The sequence below is a fragment of the Medicago sativa genome, chromosome 7 (genome assembly GCF_051527215.1).
Source record: "Medicago sativa cultivar Bolivia chromosome 7, Bolivia_mono, whole genome shotgun sequence".
Lineage (NCBI taxonomy): Eukaryota > Viridiplantae > Streptophyta > Magnoliopsida > Fabales > Fabaceae > Medicago > Medicago sativa.
The window spans coordinates 76,045,188-76,065,520 of record NC_140755.1 but is presented as its reverse complement, the minus strand read 5'-3'; the positions used below and the strand labels follow the sequence as shown (position 1 = coordinate 76,065,520).

At 36.4% G+C, this 20,333-nt stretch overlaps 1 protein-coding gene and 1 pseudogene across 1 annotated transcript; one reads left to right on the top strand and one right to left on the bottom strand.

Annotated features, from left to right (window-relative positions):
- Positions 1 to 129: 129 nt before the first annotated feature.
- Positions 130 to 8,707, bottom strand: LOC146908576 (uncharacterized). Its single transcript, XM_085729895.1, has one exon. The coding sequence runs from the start codon at positions 3,922 to 3,924 to the stop codon at positions 1,996 to 1,998; it is 1,929 nt and encodes a 642-aa protein (XP_085586021.1). The 5' UTR covers positions 3,925 to 8,707; the 3' UTR covers positions 130 to 1,995.
- A 2,867-nt stretch (positions 8,708 to 11,574) lies between these two features.
- On the top strand, positions 11,575 to 16,243 carry LOC146908575 (uncharacterized; annotated as a pseudogene).
- Positions 16,244 to 20,333: the final 4,090 nt, after the last annotated feature.

Sequence of the window (20,333 nt, the reverse complement as noted above, 5' to 3'; positions counted from 1 at the left end):
TTTGTATCTTGAATTTTGTTTGATTATCCGTTGTCGAACCTGTTCATGCAGTTTCTTGATCTCGTTTGCTCTGCTTTCTGCATCTGCACTAAACTGATGTTTATATGATGATGGAGTCAAGTCTAACGGACTGTGTGGTCGAGTTCCGTATGCCACTTCAAAAGGACATTTTCCAGTAGCTTGATTAGTTGAATTATTGTATGCAAATTCAACTTGTGCCAAGATGAGATCCCACTGTTTTAGATTTTTACCGACAAAGCTCCGAAGTAGGTTTCCCAAAATCCTGTTAACAGCTTCAGTTTGTCCATATGTCTGGGGGTGACTAGCACTGCTGAACTGAAGTTTAGTACCCATCTTTCTCCATAAGGTTCTCCAAAAATGACTTAAGAATTTAACATCCCTATCAGAAGTGATGGTTTTTGGAATTCCATGAAGACGGACAATTTCCTTGAAATATAAGTCAGCAACTTGAACGGCATCATTAGTCTTTTGACATGGGATGAAATGAGCCATCTTTGAAAATCTATCCACAACCACCATCACAGAATCCTTCTGGCGTTGAGTACGAGGCAATCCAAGGACAAAGTCCAAGCTAACATCTTCCCAAGGTGCTTCTGGAACAGGGAGTGGCATATAAAAACCAGTGTTTTGGTTTTTGGTCTTTGCCAAATGGCAGACTCGACATCTTTGAATATGTTTGTAGACGTCTCTTTCAAGTCTTGGCCAATAGAAATTCTCTTTCACTAAAGAAACAATTTTATCTCGTCCAAAATGACCTGCTAATCCTCCATCATGGGCTTCCCAAATAATGGCTTCACGTAGAGAGCACTGAGGAATACATAAGGTTTTTCCTTTGAACAAAAATCCCTCATGTCTGTAGTAGTCCTGAGAGGATTGTGAATCAGTGGCATTCCAAAACTTTTGAAAATCTGGATCATCTTTGTATAACTCTTTGACTGTCTCAAATCCAATGACTTTCATTTGCATAGTGGCAAGTAGGGTATGACGCCTGCTAAGAGCATCTGCAACAACATTTTGAACTCCCGCCTTATGTTTTAGTAATAACGGATAAGCTTGTAAAAACTCACTCCAAGCGGCATGTCTGCGATTGATCTTTTATTGAGAATTCAAATGCTTGAGAGCTCCATGATCAGAATAAAGAATAAATTCTTTATTCAACAAATAATGACTCCAATGTTGCAAGGCTCGGACAATGGCATAAAATTCTTTATCATATGTTGAGTATCTAAGTTTACCATTGTTGAGATTTTCACTAAAGAAGGCTACAGGATGACCTTCTTGACATAGAACCGCGCCAATTCCTGAATTGGAAGCATCACAACTTACTTCGAACACCTGGTCAAAGTTGGGAAGGGCTAGCACTGGTGTTTCAATCAAAAGTTGTTTTAGGTTGTCAAAACTTTTTTGTGCTTGCTCGGTCCATTGGAATTTATCTCCCTTTATGCAATCTGTAAGCGGGGCAGCAACAGAGCTAAAATTCTTGATGAACCTTCTATAAAATGAAGCTAATCCATGGAAAATTCTCACATCATGAATTGACTTTGGAATAGGCCAACTATTGATGTCCTCAACCTTGCTGGGGTAAACTCGAATACCTTCAGCAGTGATTATGTAACCAAGGAAAGTAACCTCGTTGGTTAGGAAGGAACATTTCTTCAAATTTACATAGAGTTTTTGTTCGCGAAGAGTTTGTAGCACTTGTCGAAGCTGTTCTAAGTGTTCCTCCTTGTGTTTGCTATAGATCAAGATATCGTTAAAGTAGACCACTACAAATTTTCCAATGATTGGTCGAAGTACTTGATTCATGAGACGCATGAAGGTACTTGGAGCATTAGATAACCCAAAGGGCATCACTGTCCATTCATATAAGCCATCTCTTGTTTTAAATGCAGTCTTCCTTTCATCTCCTGGCTTAAGCCTGATTTGATGGTATCCACTTCGAAGATCAATCTTTGAAAAGATGGTGGCACCATGCTACTGATCTAATAAATCATTAAGTCTAGGTATCGGAAATCGATACTTGATGGTAATCTTGTTGACAGCTCGACTATCAACACACATTCTCCAGCTTCCATTCTTTTTGGGTACTAAAATTGCAGGAACAGCACAATGGCTAACACTTTCTTGTATTAGTCCTTCCTTCAGCAATTCTTCAACTTGACGTGTGATTTCAGCATGCTCTTGTGGACTCATTCTATAAGCTGGTCTATTAGGAATGACAGCTCCAGGAATAAAGTCAATAGCTTGTTGAATGTCTCGCATCGGCGGCAATCCTTGTGGAACATCTTCTGGTACAACATCTGGGAATTCACAGAGCATTTGTTCAATTTCTACTAGAAGGACTGTTTCTACATTTTCCTCGAACATTAGAATAAAGCTCATGGTTTGGACTTCATCCACAGCTTCTTTGAACTGAGTCTTAGTGATTAAAGACACTAATGGCTTGGGCTCGTTTTTGTTTTTATCAAGTCCACTCGGTGGTAATGGAGTTAACTTGATTTTTACTCCATCTTTAACAAAGGAATAGGTGTTGGCATGACAATCATGATGGGCACGATGATCATATTGCCAGGGTCTTCTAAAGAGAAGATGACATGCATCCATTGGAACGACATCACACGAAACTTGATCTTGATACTTCTGACCAATGGAAAAATTCACAAGGCAACGCTTCGTAACCTTCACTTCACTACCTGTGTTGAGCCATTGTAGTTTGTAAGGATGAGGATGACTTTGTGTTGGCATCTCTAACTTCTCTACCATGTAGTTTGACACGACATTTTCACAACTACCACTGTCTATTATAACATCACAAACTTTTCCAGCAGTGGTGCAACGAGTATGGAAAATGTTTTTCCTCAACCAATGCTCTTCTTGGGTTGTCATCGTGTGTAGGTTTCGTCTGATCACTAGAGACTCGCCATGATCAGCAACAACGAGCTCTTCATCATAAGTTGGCTCTAACTCTGCATCTTTTTCAGGTTCATCTCGGTTTGTTTCCTCATCATCTTCTTCGTAAGCTTCACCTTTGATGATGGTGATGGTTCTTCGTGTTGGACAATTTGAAGCTATATGTCCAAAACCTTGACATTTAAAACACTTGGTAGCTTTGGGTTTATTTTCTGTGGTGGGTTTAAGAGAAGGTTTTGTAGAAGTACTGGGCTGATCATTGTTTGTTTTGCGGGGATAAGAAGAATTCTCAGCGGAGGAAAAATTCCTATAAGAATGCTTCTTGGGTAAATGTTTCTCCACGCGCATGGCCAAACGAACAACATCGTCTAATGACCAGTATTGTTGGAGCTGAACTGGATGAGCAACGTCAGTGTTTAATCCACCAAGGTAACGAGCTATTGTTTGCTCCTCCCTTCCATGAATGTCACACTTCATCATTAACTTCTCAAATTCTCTAGTGTATTCTTCTACAGACAAGTTTTTCTGACGAAGGTTCTGTTGTTGAATAAAACTATCTTGATAATAGTGAGAAGGCAAGAACTTTTTGCTTAGTTCTCGACGCATTTTCTCCCAAGTCTTGATCTTGCTTTTTCCTTCACGGGCTCGCTTTGTTTTTAGATTTTCCCACCAAATGGAAGCATACTTCTTCAATTTGACAGCAATGATCTTGACTTTCTTTTCTTCAAGTATCTCTTTATACTCAAAGACTCGTTCAACAGTTTGGAGCCAATCAACGAACTCATCTGGATGTAGCTTTCCTTCAAAATCAGGAATATCTACCTTGATGTCGTTGTCTCTGAATGATTTTCTTATTGGACGACGACTTCTTAATGATGATGATTCGCTACTTGATTCATCAACGTCTGATTGCATGTGTTGGGCTTCCAATTGTGCTTGTTGTGCATTGACAGTTTCTTGTAACTGTTGAATTTGTCTTCTCATTTCTTCCATTTGAATATCCCTAAGTGTTTGGTCGTTTTTTTCTTGGAGTCATTTTTTTTTGAAGGGCAAAATGAGTATAAGTACTAAAAAAATAGAATAATTCTTTTCTGATGTGGAAGATCAGATTAAACTGCAACCACAGAGCATAATAGGAACTGTCTATTTAATCACAATTTCCTGAAAAGGAAGGATTTCCTGAAAAATCACAATATTTGAACAAGGGTAAAATTGTAATTCCAGAAAGAATATGGGCAAATTTGCAAGTTCAAAAAGTACAGGGGTATTTCTGCAATTTTTGAAAGTTGAGGGGCAATTTTGTAATTTTAGAAAGTGTTGGGGCAAATCTGCAATTTCGAAAAATTATTGGGGCAAATTTGTAATTTCTGGTTTTTTTTGTGACTGAGTGATGACGTGGCACAGGGTGACACGTGGCAGCGAGGTGGTGGCTGACTTGTCGATGACTGGACAGGTCAGGGGTGATGTGTATTGTTGACACGTGGCGGTAAGTGATTGGCTGGAAGTGACACTTGGCAGCTAAGGTGGCTGCTGACTGGTCGTCTTCAACCTCTGACTTCCGGCAACTGTGGGTGGTGGTCCGGCGAGAACTCCGGCGAGTCGTTTGGCAGCTCGTGGAGGCTTCGTTGGTGACAAAAACCTCCAATCCAAGGTTTTTCGACCTTCCGAACGCAATGGCGGCGTTAGTTTTGCGAAAAAATCGCCGCAAAGTAGAGTTTCGAAGGTGGCAGCTCTTTTTCTTTAAGAACACCCTTAGAAAACTCAAACTTTCTGTTGATTCTTTCACTCAAACTCAACTCCGGATTTGGAACCTTGCTCTGATGCCAAAATGGCTCAGAAACCAAGAGAGAATCCACTCTCTAACTTTCAAATGAGAAAACTCAAGTTTTTATATATTTCAAATTGTGAGAATACATGAAGGAAATGGGCTTATTTATAGTAATCCTAGAGGCCATGGTAGTTGAAATAGTAATGGAAACACAATCTAGTGAGAATAGAAAATGTCAAACATGGTGGCTTGTTGGCCTTATTGTCAATAGTAGGTTGGTGGAATAGGAAAACTAGCATGGTAGGGTGGTCACTGCAAAGTCTAAGATATCAGACTGTCTTGATCTGCATCAATCTTATACCGCAGTCAATTCTATTATCGGTAAAAGTACTACTTAAAGTAGTTTGTATTCGCTCTACTCTATTATCTCTCCAATTATAGAGAAGTGGATGGCGTTCTATATTGCCTTAAGTATTAGTGTATGATCTTCCTCAAAAAGAAGTAATGGTGTCAATCGAATATAATACGAATATAATATAATCTACGTCATAATGTATTTGAAGAGTTTGGAAACCAATCTTAAGTAATTGACTCCAAGATTCTTCTATCCCAAATTTCTTCATCTGCCATAAAACAAACTCGTTTTCCTTGTAAGAACGATAAGAAAAACAAAGACAGCCACCCAAGACACTAACCGTTGGTTCTGCAAGTGGCACCTCATCAAAACCCAGAGGCAGCAGGTATTGATCGTAAGTATCTGTTCCCACATCAAGCGAAACAATAACAAATTGCTCAACTCTAAGATTCTTAAAATCATAGTCAATGTCATTGTCATTGTGAATAGCTAACCAGTGTCACTGAAATACACACCCTTATGCCAATAACGATCATGATCAGAGTCTATACGAAGAGGATGGAAACTTTCAATATCTCTCCAAACATTACCCACAGTTAGAATTCTGACAATGCTTCTCATTTCAAGTGAATGGTATATAGATATGTCATTGATGTTTGCTTCTCTATATTTGTCTCTAATTTTTTTAAGTGAAGCTAAATATGCGGATGACACCTTGTGTGTGGGGAAGGCTACGGTGGAGAATTTGTGGACGTTGAAAGCGATTTTGAGGGGGTATGAGATGGCGTCCAGGTTAAAGGTGAACTTTTCCAAGAGTTGCTTGATTGGAGTGAATGTGTCATCCGCTTTCATGGATATGGCGTGTGACTTTCTCAATTGTAGTAGAGGGAGAATCTCGTTCATATATCTTGGATTACCGGTTGGAGCAAATCGTGGTAGAGGGTTGACTTGGGAACCTTTAGTGGAACACTTGAATAAGAGGTTGAATTCTTGGGCTAACAAGTACATTAGCCTTGGGGGAAGGATTGTTTTACTTAACTCTGTGCTTAATGCAATTCCTATCTACTATTTGTTATATATGAAGATGCCGGTGAAAGTTTGGAGGAAGATTGTTAAAATCCAAAGGGGATTTTTTTTTTGGGGGGGTGGGAGGAAGATTGCTTGGGTGAGTTGGTCGAAGGTGTGTCTCCCTAAAGATAGAGGTGGCTTGGGGGTTAACTTGAGCCTATTGGCTAAATGGAGGTGGCAGTTATTACAAGAGGAGAATATGCTTTGGAAACAAGTGCTTAATGAGAAGTGTGGCCCCCAAGCGGCAAATGTTTTGGACGTTGGTCTTGTAGATTGGCCATGATTTGCGTCAAAATGGTGGAAGGATGTGGTTGGTTTGGATCGGAGGGAGGGAGCCAATTGGTTCAATTTGGCGGTGGTTAGAAAAGTGGGAAATGGGAATACCACTTCCTTTTGGAAGGATGAGTGGTTGGGGGAAGGAACTCTTAGGAGTAAATACCCTCGGCTTTATGACATCTCAAATCAAAAAGAGGCGTGCATAGGAGAGATGTGTGAGGGCTATGCCGGATGAGTGTGGTCTTGGAGAAGGAATTTTTTTTGTGTGGGAGGAGACCTTGTTTGGAAATATGTTGAATGATTTGGAGGGTTGGTCGCAATCTCTAGAGGAGGATCGGTGGAGTTGGAGGTTAGAGGAGAATGAGGCCTTTTCGGTAAAATCCATGTATATGAAGGTCGAGCGGGTTTTGCGAGAGGAGGATGTAATTGGGAATTTGGAGAGGAGAGTGTTTAGGGATATTTGGAAGAGTCCGGCTCCTTCGAAGACGGTGGCTTTCTCGTGGAAGCTTCTTTATGACCAGATTCCTACTCGGAGCAATCTTGCTTTCAGAAATGTTCTTCCGCCGAATGTGCCTTTATCGTGTGTTCTCTGTGATGGCTCGGTAGAAGTATCAACTCACTTATTCCTCCATTGCCAGGTTTCTAATAAGGTGTGGCAGCTTACTATGGGGTGCCTTCATGGTAACTTCACTACTTCACAAAATCTTTTTTATCATTGGGAGTGTTGGAGTGGAATGGCGTTAAATATCAAGGTCCATAAAGTTTATCGCCTTATATGGCATGCAACAATTTGGATGATGTGAAAAGCACGTAATGATAAAAAAAAAATTAATAATGGGCACATTGATGTGGATAGCATTGTGGAACAGGTGAAGGTTTTATCTTGGAGATGGTGCTTAACTAGGTTGAATATCCCGACGTGTATGTTTTTTGAATGGTGTTGGGACCCTAATTCTTGTCTGCTGCGGCGTAGGCCTTAGAGGCTGCAGCTGTGCTGCTGTTGGTTGTAGGGGGAGGTCTGTTTTGGTGGTGCAGGCTGTTGTGCCTGTTTTTGGGCGCGACTTCTGCTGCTCTGGGTTGATTTCATGCAGGTGGTCTGTTTTTCGCTCCCCTGTGGCTGTTTTGCTGGCGTAGCTATGCTCCTGAAATATGGTGTTGTTATTGGATTACAAGACCATAGCTTGAGTCATCTTTGGGTGGGGTGTTCGGTTTCCTCTAGTGTGGGTTTGGTGGGTGAAGGTGTTCTATTTTTCTCGGCACCTATTGTATGTTTTTTCTTTGCGTACTTCGTGTGTCTTGTGCGGGTATCGCTTAATAAAATTTGATGATTCAAAAAAAAAAAATTCCATGCTAAGATCAAGTCCAATATGAGTTTAGAAACAAAATATGCAGATCTTATCTTACTTAGATCAATTTTGAATATTATAGTAAAATCACACACAACATTAGAATGAAGATCAAATATGCATTGTGTTTTGTTGAAAAATATTCCAAAGAAAAATCCAAATCTAGGATCCATTAGAAATAATATTTGAACAAAGATAATTTTCAAAAACCCTATCAAAATCACAGTTTTTTGCAAAACTAAAATTAAAAATGTTTTACATAAGAATCAAGCAAAGTATAAGCTTAATCAAGATAAGCATGACATATTAGATTTATCCAAAAAAAATTATTTGAGACAAGAGAATGAATATAAGTCTAGTAGAAGTATGAAGTATGATATTTTAAAAACTCAACTAAGATTTATGCAAATGTTTGAAAATGATCAGATCACACGAACAACTTCACATTTTAGATCGATCATCAATGTGAAGTCTAACCGCTAGGACATTTTTATGTTCCAAGTCTTAGATCTATAATGACTTAAAATTAAGGAACAAAGTCCAATATTTCAATGAACTATTTATCAATGAAAAAAAATTCAATTTATAACAAATAACATAATTTGGTCAGAAATGCACGGTTGCTTTCATGTATGCTAAAGAGATAAATAAATTTTCACAAAATGACATTAACTCATTTAACTTTTAATATGATAGTTCAGATGAGGGAATAATGTGTAGAAATTGTCCTTGACAATGCAGCTCCTTATTCAAGGAATTCAAAGAGCACAAGATATGCATTCATAATATAAGTTTTCTTGAGTCTAAGATTTCATGCATTTAAGATAATCGCCAAAATCACATGTTGGGTTTTTTTATGGACTGGGCATTAATATAAAAGTGTCTAGATTAGATACTTGACACATGAATTTCTTTTAATCATGCAGCGAGTCATAAGCTCATCTGAGTCATGAAAAAAGAAAGAAAAAACCGATCATTGAACTAAACTTTGAAGTCACAAATTTTCATAAATGATTCTATCATGCATTTGTAGTTTGAGGAATGTTATATCTCTAGAAAAATAACATTAAGAATTCTTCAAGAATAAAGAGCAGACAATCACAATGCACTATTTGCCACAATTCAAGGAGGTGTGGCTGAAAAATAGTAAGTGAACAAATAAATCATGCAATTAAAACTTGACAGCTGTGTCTTGAAAAATTCTTGATGCTATTTTTCTAGAAAAATAGCACAATTGTTGTAATTTTAAGAGCATCCAGTCATTCATAACATAACATTACATACCAATTTGCAAATATTATAAAGTTTTTAAATGATGTACCTTTAAGATGAGTTTCCTTAATACTCCCTCCGGTCACTATTATAAGCAAAATTTCACTTTTTAGATACATTGAATAATTAATGTATCTAGTCTTTATTATAGACTAGATACATTAATTATTCAATGTATCTAAAAAGTCAAATTTTGCTTATAATAGTGACCGGAGGGAGTATTCTTGAACGTAACATGTTTCTCTTTCTCAGAAACCTCTTTCCCCATACGATGAGGAATTTCAAGCACAAACTTTTGAAGCAAGTGGATCATTAGTAGCTTCCTCTTCTTCTCCTTTTTCTAATGACTTTGCAAGAGATTTTGTCTCCTCGTGATTGGAAAAGTCTTATTTTTTGAACTTGACTCCTTTAATTGCATAATTAATGTCATTTCCCATACATTTTGGAACAATTTCCTCTCAATCAAACCGGAGTTCACTCATGATGTTTGCAACATCTACTCCAACTTTTTCAATTGCTCAAACCGGAGTTCACTCATGATGTTTGCAACATCTACTCCAACTTTTTCAATTGCTTGAGTAGTAGGAGGTTGATAGGATCCTTCACCAATATGAGAAGTCATGAGTAATCTGGGATTCAGATTTACCCTAATCTTACTTCTAATAAAATTCAGCATTTTGGTCTTCATCCTAATTTTTTTGGAAATTCCTCTAATATCAATCTAAACATCAATTTAATTTTCATCTTTAGAAGCAACTATCTCATCAGCATTTGATTCTTTCTTCTATTCAGATAAACCTTTAATGTCAATCTCTTCTCCATCGTCAGTAAGATGATAGTCTTGATAACCTTCATTCATAGGTTATTTCTTCTTTTCTTGTTTACCTTTTGAAACTTTGCAAGCTTCATTTAGCTCCAGAGGTTCAAAGATCCTTATTGTTATCAATGATTTGATAATCCTTCTATAGTACTTTACTTTTTTCATAGGCACCTTGCAATGCTTGAAGATAAGTGTGAGAGCCATTCCATATGGCACATAAGAAGTCGTTTTGTTCTTTTTGGTGGCTTCAACCTTATGTTGCACAGGGCCGTTCTTGAGGGGGCGCAAACAGCTCTACTGAGCTGGGTCTCCAAAATTTGGGGGCCCAAATTTCCTTTTTTTTAATATACTCATGTAAAAATTTAATATATACCAGTAGCGTGATAAACATTTTAGTTGCGGCGTATCGGCTTAGTGGTTTAAGTGCACGTTTTCATTCCCTTTCTGTCCTGTGTTCGATACGCATGTTCTCTGTCCTGTGTTCGATACGCATGTTCTTCTTTTTTGTTTAATTAAATTTTCCTTTTCTTCCTTGATTATTTTTTCTTTTCCTTTTCTTCTTGTTTCTTCTTTGATTAATTTTTGGGTAAAATATGCTTTTCATCCCTGTAATTATAGGCCGTTTGAATTTTCGTCCCTGAGCTTACTAATCCTCTCATTTTGTCCCTGTAAAAGTTAATCACTTTAAATTTGGTCCTAATTAAGATTTATTGCCTATGTGGCATCTAATTACCCTTAATGAATTCTGAAACACGCAAAAAGACCAAAATGCCCTTGGTTTTCCCTATCTTCTTCCCTCTCTTCTTCCCTATCTCTTACTCGACATTAATTATTCATTCCCTTTCTTCTTCCCTATCCTGAGATATTCTTTGCTCTTTCAAATCCATGTTCCCCTACTTTCATCAAACAAACAATAGCATGAAACTAAATAAAAACACCATCGTATCATACAAAATTTCAATTCATGATTTAGGATTAATTGCATAAAAAGTTCTCTGTTGCAAAAAAAAAAAAAGATAACAATTAATAAAGTTCCTTCTTTCCCTTGTATTTACAAAGCATATTCATGAACAAATTTGAGCACCATTGTCTGCAACACCCTTGTGTTCTCTCTCTTTCTTCATCAAAATGGGTTCTTTCAAAAAACAAAAAAACAATTAAAATCAAATAGTTTTGCATAAAAGAACACAAAACCTTCAAGAACACAAAACCCATAAAAGAAAATCCTCACATTCAATCGGATTGACCTTTCTTCTTCTTTCTTCCTCCCTCTCCAATTCCACCGGAAGCCATTATCAACAACATCGTCACTATTCAGAACGTCCATCGATTCAACTCACCGTGAAGTTGAACCTCTGCGTCCAGTTAAAAGAAAATCGGATCACCACGACTGTCAAAAGGAACGCAATTACAAACACGGCCGCCACTAGCACCGCCGTCACCACCACCGAACAGAGTCTTTATCTCTTCAAGTTATATTTGCTGCTTCTGGTTCGTTTTCGATTTTATGGGTCGTGTTTGATTCTGGGTCGTGTTCGTTTTCTCTCTAATTTGAGTTCGTTTCTGGTGGGTTCGATTTGTATGGATGTTGATGGAAGGGGTTTCGATGACATGAGTTTGAGATGAGGTTAATCGACGACGGCGACGGAACATGAATCATTAGTGTAATTAGGATGAGTAAGAAGAAGAGAAATTTGCTTCTCTGGATATATGCCATATGCTGTATTTTTCTAAATTCATGAATTTGCGGCATATGGGTGAAGAAGAGATAAAGACTTGTCCTGACACGACGGCGACGGAACATATGGGTGAAGAAGAGGAAGGGGTATGAACATGAATTTGGATGAGTAAGAAGAAGAGAAATTTGCAGCAACATGAATCTGGATTGAAAGAAGCCAATGGGTACTTAAGGGCAAAAATGTCATTGCCCCAGCCATCTGATGACGTGTCAAGACAAAAAACCATTAAACAGACGCCACGTCACTAATTACCCTCCACCTCAGCAAATTTTTGTAATTAGGATGAAATCTCAAATGATTAATATTTACAGGGACGAAATGGGAGGATTAGTAAGCTCAGGGACGAAAATTCAAACGGCCTATAATTACAGGGACGAAAAGCATATTTTTCTTTTTTCTCTTTTATTTTTTTTTAGTATGATAGGGTTTTGATTTGGACATAATTTACTGTGGATTTGAGTCCCGTCTTTTCCCAATACCCTCTCAAATTCAACTAAAATCTCCTTAACCTATTGGATTATATATTTAAGAATAAAAACACTATACAACAAACATTATAATTTTTCTCTCAAATAAAACATTATAAACCTTTTATTTTTGCATGTGTGCAAATTAAACCAAGGAAAATAACAACCTAGAAGATTGATAAAGGTATTAGCTTGAAATTGTATTTTATTTTATTGATTAGAATATTGATCTTTTCTGTGTTAGTTACAATATTGACTATTTTTTTATCTTTGTGGATCTTATTTTCAATTTAAGTAGATGATTGCTCTTTTATAAAAATTGTGCTTTTATTTTATTAGGGGCCTCTTTTTACTTAAGAACCGAGCCTCCAGTTACATAGGAACGGTCCTAATGTTGCATAATCATGTAGTTGAGACTGAGAGACAATTTGTCGAGAAGAAGGATAGATGGTTCATAAGTCCACATCAGGGACATTTTCAAACACTTCCACACCTTGAAAGTTGGAAGTATAGAGTGAAAGTAGATATTGTGTAGGATCTTATGTAGAAATAACCTATGAATGAAAGTAGATGATTTTTTACAAGTTCCTTGACCAGATCATTTATGTTAATCACGAGCTTTCTAAAACTAAGATATAGTATAGATCATAAATCCAGCCTAAAAAAATCATCTATCCCTTTTATATAGTATATAGATTATATTGTTGGTAAAAGATAAACATAGTTTGCTATTTTTTTTTAATAAGAAACATAATTTGTTACTATTTAAAAGTCATAAACAACTAGCTAGACATATACTTTTAATCAAAATTCATTTTTTTACGGTATCAAAATTTCATAAAAAAAACATTGTTTATAATTAACACGCGGAGCCGTCTTAGTGCTAATAATATATAAAGGGAATACATGATTTTTTTTTTTTGGCTGAATTTTTCATTATTCTAATTATACCTTTAAACAAATTTGCTTTCAAGAATGTTATATTATTGCTGCTATTGAAAAATATAAGAAATTTTATTATATTTATGATATTGTTGGTAAAAGATAAACATAGTTTGTTACTATTTAAAAGTCACAACGTCTTTTTTTTTTTGAGCAAAAAGTCACAACGTCTATACATATAATTTTAATAAAATCAAAATTTCATAAGAAAACATTTCTTATTATTTCCACGCGTTAGTGCAGTAAAAAACGTACAGACGAACATGGAGTGTCTGTCTAAACGTTAGCAACCATAAATATTTATAACTTGAGAGCGCGGCTGTCACAAATTGGTTACACCTACTTCCATCCCTGTATTTTTGCATTCTTATCCTTTTATCTTTATTATTTATAAATATTTTGGTATAGCTAAAAAACCGAAAACAATTTTATCTATTAGAGAAGTTAGAGAACCCACAACTGAGGGGCAAAATTCCTCCTTCAACGTCGATTGTTTAAAGAAAAAAATCACAATTAAAGAAATTCGTCTGAACCTCGATTAGTTTCACGCCTCCATCAACAATTGGATTCTTATTAGTTCTATGTGAGGTTATGATATTCTATACTTTGAATATAGACTAAAGATCCAATTTACTTATGACTCATTCGGTATTGATAAAAAAAATAAATAATACCCAACTTACAAAAAAAAAAAAAAACTAATCACATATATTTTTTCTATAAAATAATCACAAATATTTTCACAGAGAGATAAACTAGTTCTTTCATTAATTTTGACATTTTAGTTGATATCGTGGTGTCCGATAAAGCTGATGATGTTTTAGTTACATATATGCCCCAAATTTCCCTCTCATTCTCTTTTATGTAGAAATTAGCTACCAAAAAGACCCAAATTAATCTCACACTCCTCTGGGCCAAATAAGTTCCGCATGTGATGCCCCCCGCAATTTTCGCTCGCGCCCTGCAGCATTGCCCAAATTACCCCTACTCAAGTTAAGTCACGTCGCGTGAGTTAACTCATGCAAGTGTTATATCCAGCATGAGTTAACTCACGCAGGGCAATTTGGACCCGCGTGAGTTAACTCACGCCAGTTGCAAACTTGAGAAAACTTGAAATATGAAGCATGAACAACAACCCACTTCACTTCAGTTTTATTGCCTTTAGTTAAATTTGTTATTATTAGCTAACAACAAAATACTATTCATTCCACTCCACTTCACTTCATTTTATCCAAGTCAATACAATTCATCAATATTGTCCATCTGAACCAACTCATTCATCATCAACTTCTTCTTCTTGAAGAGGAAGAAAAGAAAATCAAGTGATTATCAAAATAGTTGTAATAATATTATTGAAGACTTGTTTCTAAGGATGAAACAACAATATGCAGCATGTAGTTTATGTGAATTTGATTCAACAAAAAATGAATATTGAAATATGGTTTATGAAATACAGGGAAAGCAGGGGAAGAAGCTATAGCTGCGTGACTATGCAAAAATAAAACCTGCGTGAGTTAAGTAGCGCAGGGATATTTTAGGCAAGGTTGCAGGGCGCGAGTGTTTTGTGCTGGGGGAGAGCAGTAATCATATAGTTCTCATTGTATTTATTATCATTATTCATCCTAAAACACGTAATATTAATGCCACTATCGTAGCTACTTATGCATGAATAAACTGCCCCGTATGCATGTCACATTAATTGGGTAATTTGTATGGTACAATTTTTTATTCAATTTAGATTAGATTTTTTAGATGGAACAGTTTGTAAGCAGTGATATGTACACAAAGTAACTTTCATGTGTTCATTTTTTATTATCGAACAACAAATTGTATCCTATGATAGTGACATTAACGTAACTCTTCAAATACTTATTGCATGCACATAAAAGTTTGTTCAAATTGACCAATTTAAATGTTTAAAATTTTTCAAAGGTTTCCGGTTAACAAAGAATGAGGGAGAGTAAGTCTGAAAAACACAACAAAAGTCTCTCTTTAAGGTTTTCAGTTTGCTAATTTGTACTGAAAAACACATTCCAACATTTTCGGTTTACCGTTTTTTCTTTCTTTCTTCCAGACAACAATTTTATAGATTTCCAGTTGCAAATTTATTATTGAAAACTTATGCTAACATTTCCAGTTTCTTAATTGCACTGAAAACTCCTACTAACGTTTCTGGTTTTGATTTTTATATTATTTTTTCCTTTTAATTTGTTAATATATTTTTAGTTTGCTGATTTGTGTTTTTCGATTTTTTTTTCAAAAAATGTAATGGAATGTGTAAAAGTGATAAACTCTCATTTCTCATATTCGATTTTTTTTTCAAAAAATGTAATGGAATGTGTAAAAGTGATAAACTCTCATTTCTCATAGCTGATTCAACATGTACATAGAGTATATATAGGAATACAAATCACCTAATGACATGCTAATCTCAATTATTAACAAGCTAAACATAGTTACTTGTAAGTCATTATAAATTGTTACAATGTCAAATTGATCATTGAATTATTCATTAAAATTCAAACTAGTCCCTGAATTATGCCACTCATTATCAAATCGATCCCTAAATTATTTATGTTAACTATCAAATAGATCCCTTGATATTGTCAACTTCTTTGAGACAAACAAGTTTTACACACCAAAGTTTTGTTCGTCTCGAGAATAAATAATAATTTTGTCCATACCCTCAAGTACAAATTAGCATAGAGTAATTTTTTTAAAACCCTATAGCAAAGATGGAATTGAAGTAGAATGCAAAGATGGAATTGAAGTAGAATACATGATGCAACATCATCACGAAGACATTTTTGGTCATATGAAGTTATTCTTCACAATAGTTGAAGAATCAAAGGAGGATTTAGAATCTGAAGATGGCAAGTGTAGAAGCTTAGGTGATTTGTCAGATTTGGAAACATTGACACCTATAGCATCTCCACATTTTTTTCACTCCTCTTAATTGTAGTCCCTGCAATCAACGTGGACTCTACCCTCTTTTTGAATCAACAACTGATGCAGACTTCAATAAATTAAAGTCATCACCTCCTCCAAAATTCAATTTCTTACAAGAAGAACAGAAGCTTAGAAGAAAATTGCAAGATAACAACAAGGCTATTAATGGAAATGAAGTTGATGATAATTCTCTCATTACAAATTTGTTGATAAGAAATATGAAAGATAGGCTAATAATCAATTTCATCTACAATAGTATCACTCAAACACATCACAAAAGTTTTCCTTAGCTTGCTATCACAAAAGATAGGCTAATATGATTGAATATCCATAGTTAACAGTTTGAACAGCTCAAAATAAAAAGCATTTCTTAAACTCCAAATATCATCAGAGTACATCAACGAACCCAAAATATACACAAGTAAAATAGCCATCCATCAAGGAGCCCTGCCAAAAGGGTATGAACACCGAAACTTCAAATCTACTTGCAGCTTGCTACTCCATTGCATGTGAATCTGGCAAAAAAAAAAAAATATATATATATATATATATATATATATATATATATATATAAGATGAAAGGGTAAGTTACAAAGATTTAGTAAGGAGACAACAACCATCACCAACTAGAAGAAAAACACACAAAGGCAAGAGTTAAGTTTTTTTTAGAATCAGCAAATTTTGTTACGGCGCGAGTGTGTAAGCAACACAGCAACACGCAAACGGCACAATACAAACTGAGTCTCTGATATACCAGAAGACCAGAAGCAAAAAACAGCCAACCAGCAAGCAATACACCAGACAAAAAAAAAAAACACGCACAAAACCAGGAAAAAAGCAAGGAAAAAAAACGCCCCAGTTGCTGCTGTCCCGGATCTGAGGCTGCCATATACCAAAGGCCTGCTAACCTGACACGCATAGTAGCAGAAAAACAGGCATACCCCAGCCTCAAAACTCCAAAAAACACCTACACCGGAAACCTAACGCATAAGGCACTGTTTTGGATTCCAGCACCATTCATAAAACAAACAAGCCGGCCCCCTTGACGCGAGTCAATGTCCATCTCCACAACAGAACCTTGATTGCTTCCACCATCTCCTCCACATTACAAATAATGTTGTTAAAGATACGGTCATTTCTTGCCCTTCAAATACTCCAAACTGCCGCATGCCATATTAACCGGTAACCATTTCGAATTTTCTTGTTGCTTGAATTACCATGCCAACATTCCCAATGAATGAAGGGATTGGGAGGTGACAGAAAATTAAAACCCAGCCAGCCAAACAAACCCTCCCACACCCCTGTAGCAAACTCACAGTGGAGAATTAAGTGCTTTGTCGATTCAACATTCCCATCACACAACACACAATTCAAGGAAGCCTCGGTGGGTAACACATGCCTATAAGATAAGTTCTCCTTCGTCGGAATCCTATCATGGAGCAACTTCCACGAGAAGGCCACCACTTTGGAAGGTGCCTTACTCTTCCAAAGATACGAAAACACCCTCCGTTGGTCATCCGTAACTGTTCGCTCCTCAAGCAACAATCCCTCCAACTTCTTGTACATTGATTTGACCGTAAAACAACCCTCCTCATCCAACCTCCACCGCCAAGCATCCTCTTATAGGCATGTGTTACCTACCAAGGCTTTCCTTGAATTGTGTGTTGTGTGATGGGAATGTTGAATCGACAAAGCACTTAATTCTCCACTGTGAGTTTGCTACAGGGGTGTGGGAGGGTTTGTTTGGCTGGCTGGGTTTTAATTTTCTGTCACCTCCCAATCCCTTCATTCATTGGGAAACTCATTATGTTAAATAGTAACTACATCAAATATAAATAATTTTCAATTAAGTATTTGAAACTCATTATTTATTTTTTTGAATCAGCACATGAAACTTAATTTATCCATTCAAGAAGGAATATTTCTAAAACCGAATTCATTAAAGAGGTAAAAATCAAAACAACTTCAAAAGAAAATAAATAAAATTAAAAAGGAATCATCATGAGAGGACCAAGAGATGGCACAATCTTGTTGATAGTCCTTCTTCCTAAGGGTGGCCTCTCCCTTATGGGCGGCTGCATCTAACACATAGCCTTTTCCTTAAGACCTAGTAACACATCATATCATACCCAGTACGGAGTCTACGTCTAGTTGACAACCCTCTTCTCCTAAGGGTGGCTTCTCCCATAGAGGCAAGTTCATCTAACAGGTAATTCTCCCTAACGGTTAAATGTAAGGGGTTTGAGCAAGAAAACTTCTACCTGAAGCATAGACAAGTTTTAATCTTCAGTCACGATCCAACTGATCTGCCGTTTGAAGGATCGCCAACAACCTGTCAACATTATGAAAAACAGGTCCAACAAAAACTTGACCGTCGAATGAGTCGAAGGCATCCGGCTGCATAGGCACATTTGCAATGACTTCTTCCACAGTTCCGCGAGAAACCATCGACACATAGTTGACAGAGTTTGGTATACGGAAACTTGTTAAAAGATGCATCAGATAAAAACTAACATCTGCAACAATGGCTTCAGCAACAATAACCATAGAACCGGGTGGAAGGCTGATCTGAAACTGAACAGCTTGGATGGGCATGAGTAAAACATGGAGAAATTGTGAGTGAAGAAATGGGTGTAACACAACTGGTGTCAAATCTTCAGCATCTACGACATACACATTCAGAATGTTCAAAGCGTGAAGAGCCCTATGAAGCCACAGCAAGGTTCCCAAACACGAGGAAAGAATTATAAGTTTCGAGTAGGGCCGGTCACTTTCTACAAAAGTTTGTGCCCTAGAAATGACAGCTTTCATTTTAGACGAGGGAAAAACCAATTCTCGATCAGGTGTACGAACAAAGCCTCTACAGGTAGGGCAATGGGGAGGGGGCAGTTGCTGTTCACATGGATTGCCAGACGAAATTGATACCAGTTTCGAAAACATTGACAGCAGAAAGTATGAAAACAACGTGTAATAGAATCGAGACTTTCAAAATCAACACAGATAGGACATAAATCACGTACTCTTCTTGACCGGTATAAGATGCTAATGCGATTATGATCAGCAATAAATTGATCCATGTTTACGACGTTGTAGGGTAGAAAACAACCTTTCCGACAATCATCAAACCTCGTCGTGAAATTTCTTTCATCCTCGAAGTCCCATAGAGCTCTTGAAGCCTCATCACCTTCACCAACGGCATCTCGAAGTTGATCAATTCTTCTTCTTTCTAACTCAGAGAGGTTGACATGGATGATTTCCATGTTCAACCTAACACGCCGCCGGAAAACCCTACCTTTCCGAGATAAAACAGATCGATGATGATATGATATGATATGACCCGACCCGACCCGGAATTATTAAGAAGCCTTATTTATATCTAGTTTTATTGGGCCGGCTTATGTTATTTTGAAGACTATTACTTTTGAATTCTGCTCTTTACCCAACTGTTTTTGCTCGTTCCCAACTAAAATACCCTACGTGACTTAACTTACGTCAGTGTAAATTTAGCGTGAGTTAAAACATACAGCGTGAGTTAACTCACGCTAGTGTTAATTTAAAAAAACTGCAGCGTGAGTTAACTCACGTTTATTAATATGCAACTTTTTTTTCAATTTTATTTAAATGCTAATATAAATTCTCAACAACGTTATTTAGATGAGAAAATCATAATAAAATATAAATGCTAATAAGGAATAAAAAAACATGAATAATACTTATAAAACCTCATTTTATCAATACTTTGATACAATTACATAATTTGATACATTTTTTTGGAATAAAGTAAATATGCTTCTAAACTAAAACTATAAAGGTGAAAGAGTGAGGAGACGGAGAGAATGTGAGGAAATGGTGAAGGTTTAACGGGGTATTTATAGGGGGAATGGTTGCATAGGTTATATATGCACTAAATGCAATCAAAAAACAGTAAAAAAATCAATAAAATCAAGGTTGAATAACTGACCAAAGTCTAAAAAACGTGTTCTTGAGCTGTGACCACCGGCCAAACTGGCGTGAGTTAACTCACATTGGGTTTAACACTAGCATGAGTTAACTCACGTTGCATGCATGGGGCAGCGTGAGTTAACTCACGCTACAATGGTGTTAAATTTTTTTTATGCAGAATTTATTTTATTATTGCATATTGAATAAATAAATTCGAATGAAGACTAGCGTGAACTCGAATAAAAAATTATAATAAATAAATTCGAATAAAGTTGTGTATTAAATAAATTCGAATAAAAGTTACACTACCTTACATAAAGAATTAACTCATGGTTCTTAAGTACATAGGTCTTAAGTACATTCAAATAAAACGTGTTCCACATTCAAAACCGTAAAAAAATGCATTCAAACTCCACTAATCGGTCAAACCTTTGGTGAAATGTCACAATCCAAAATGA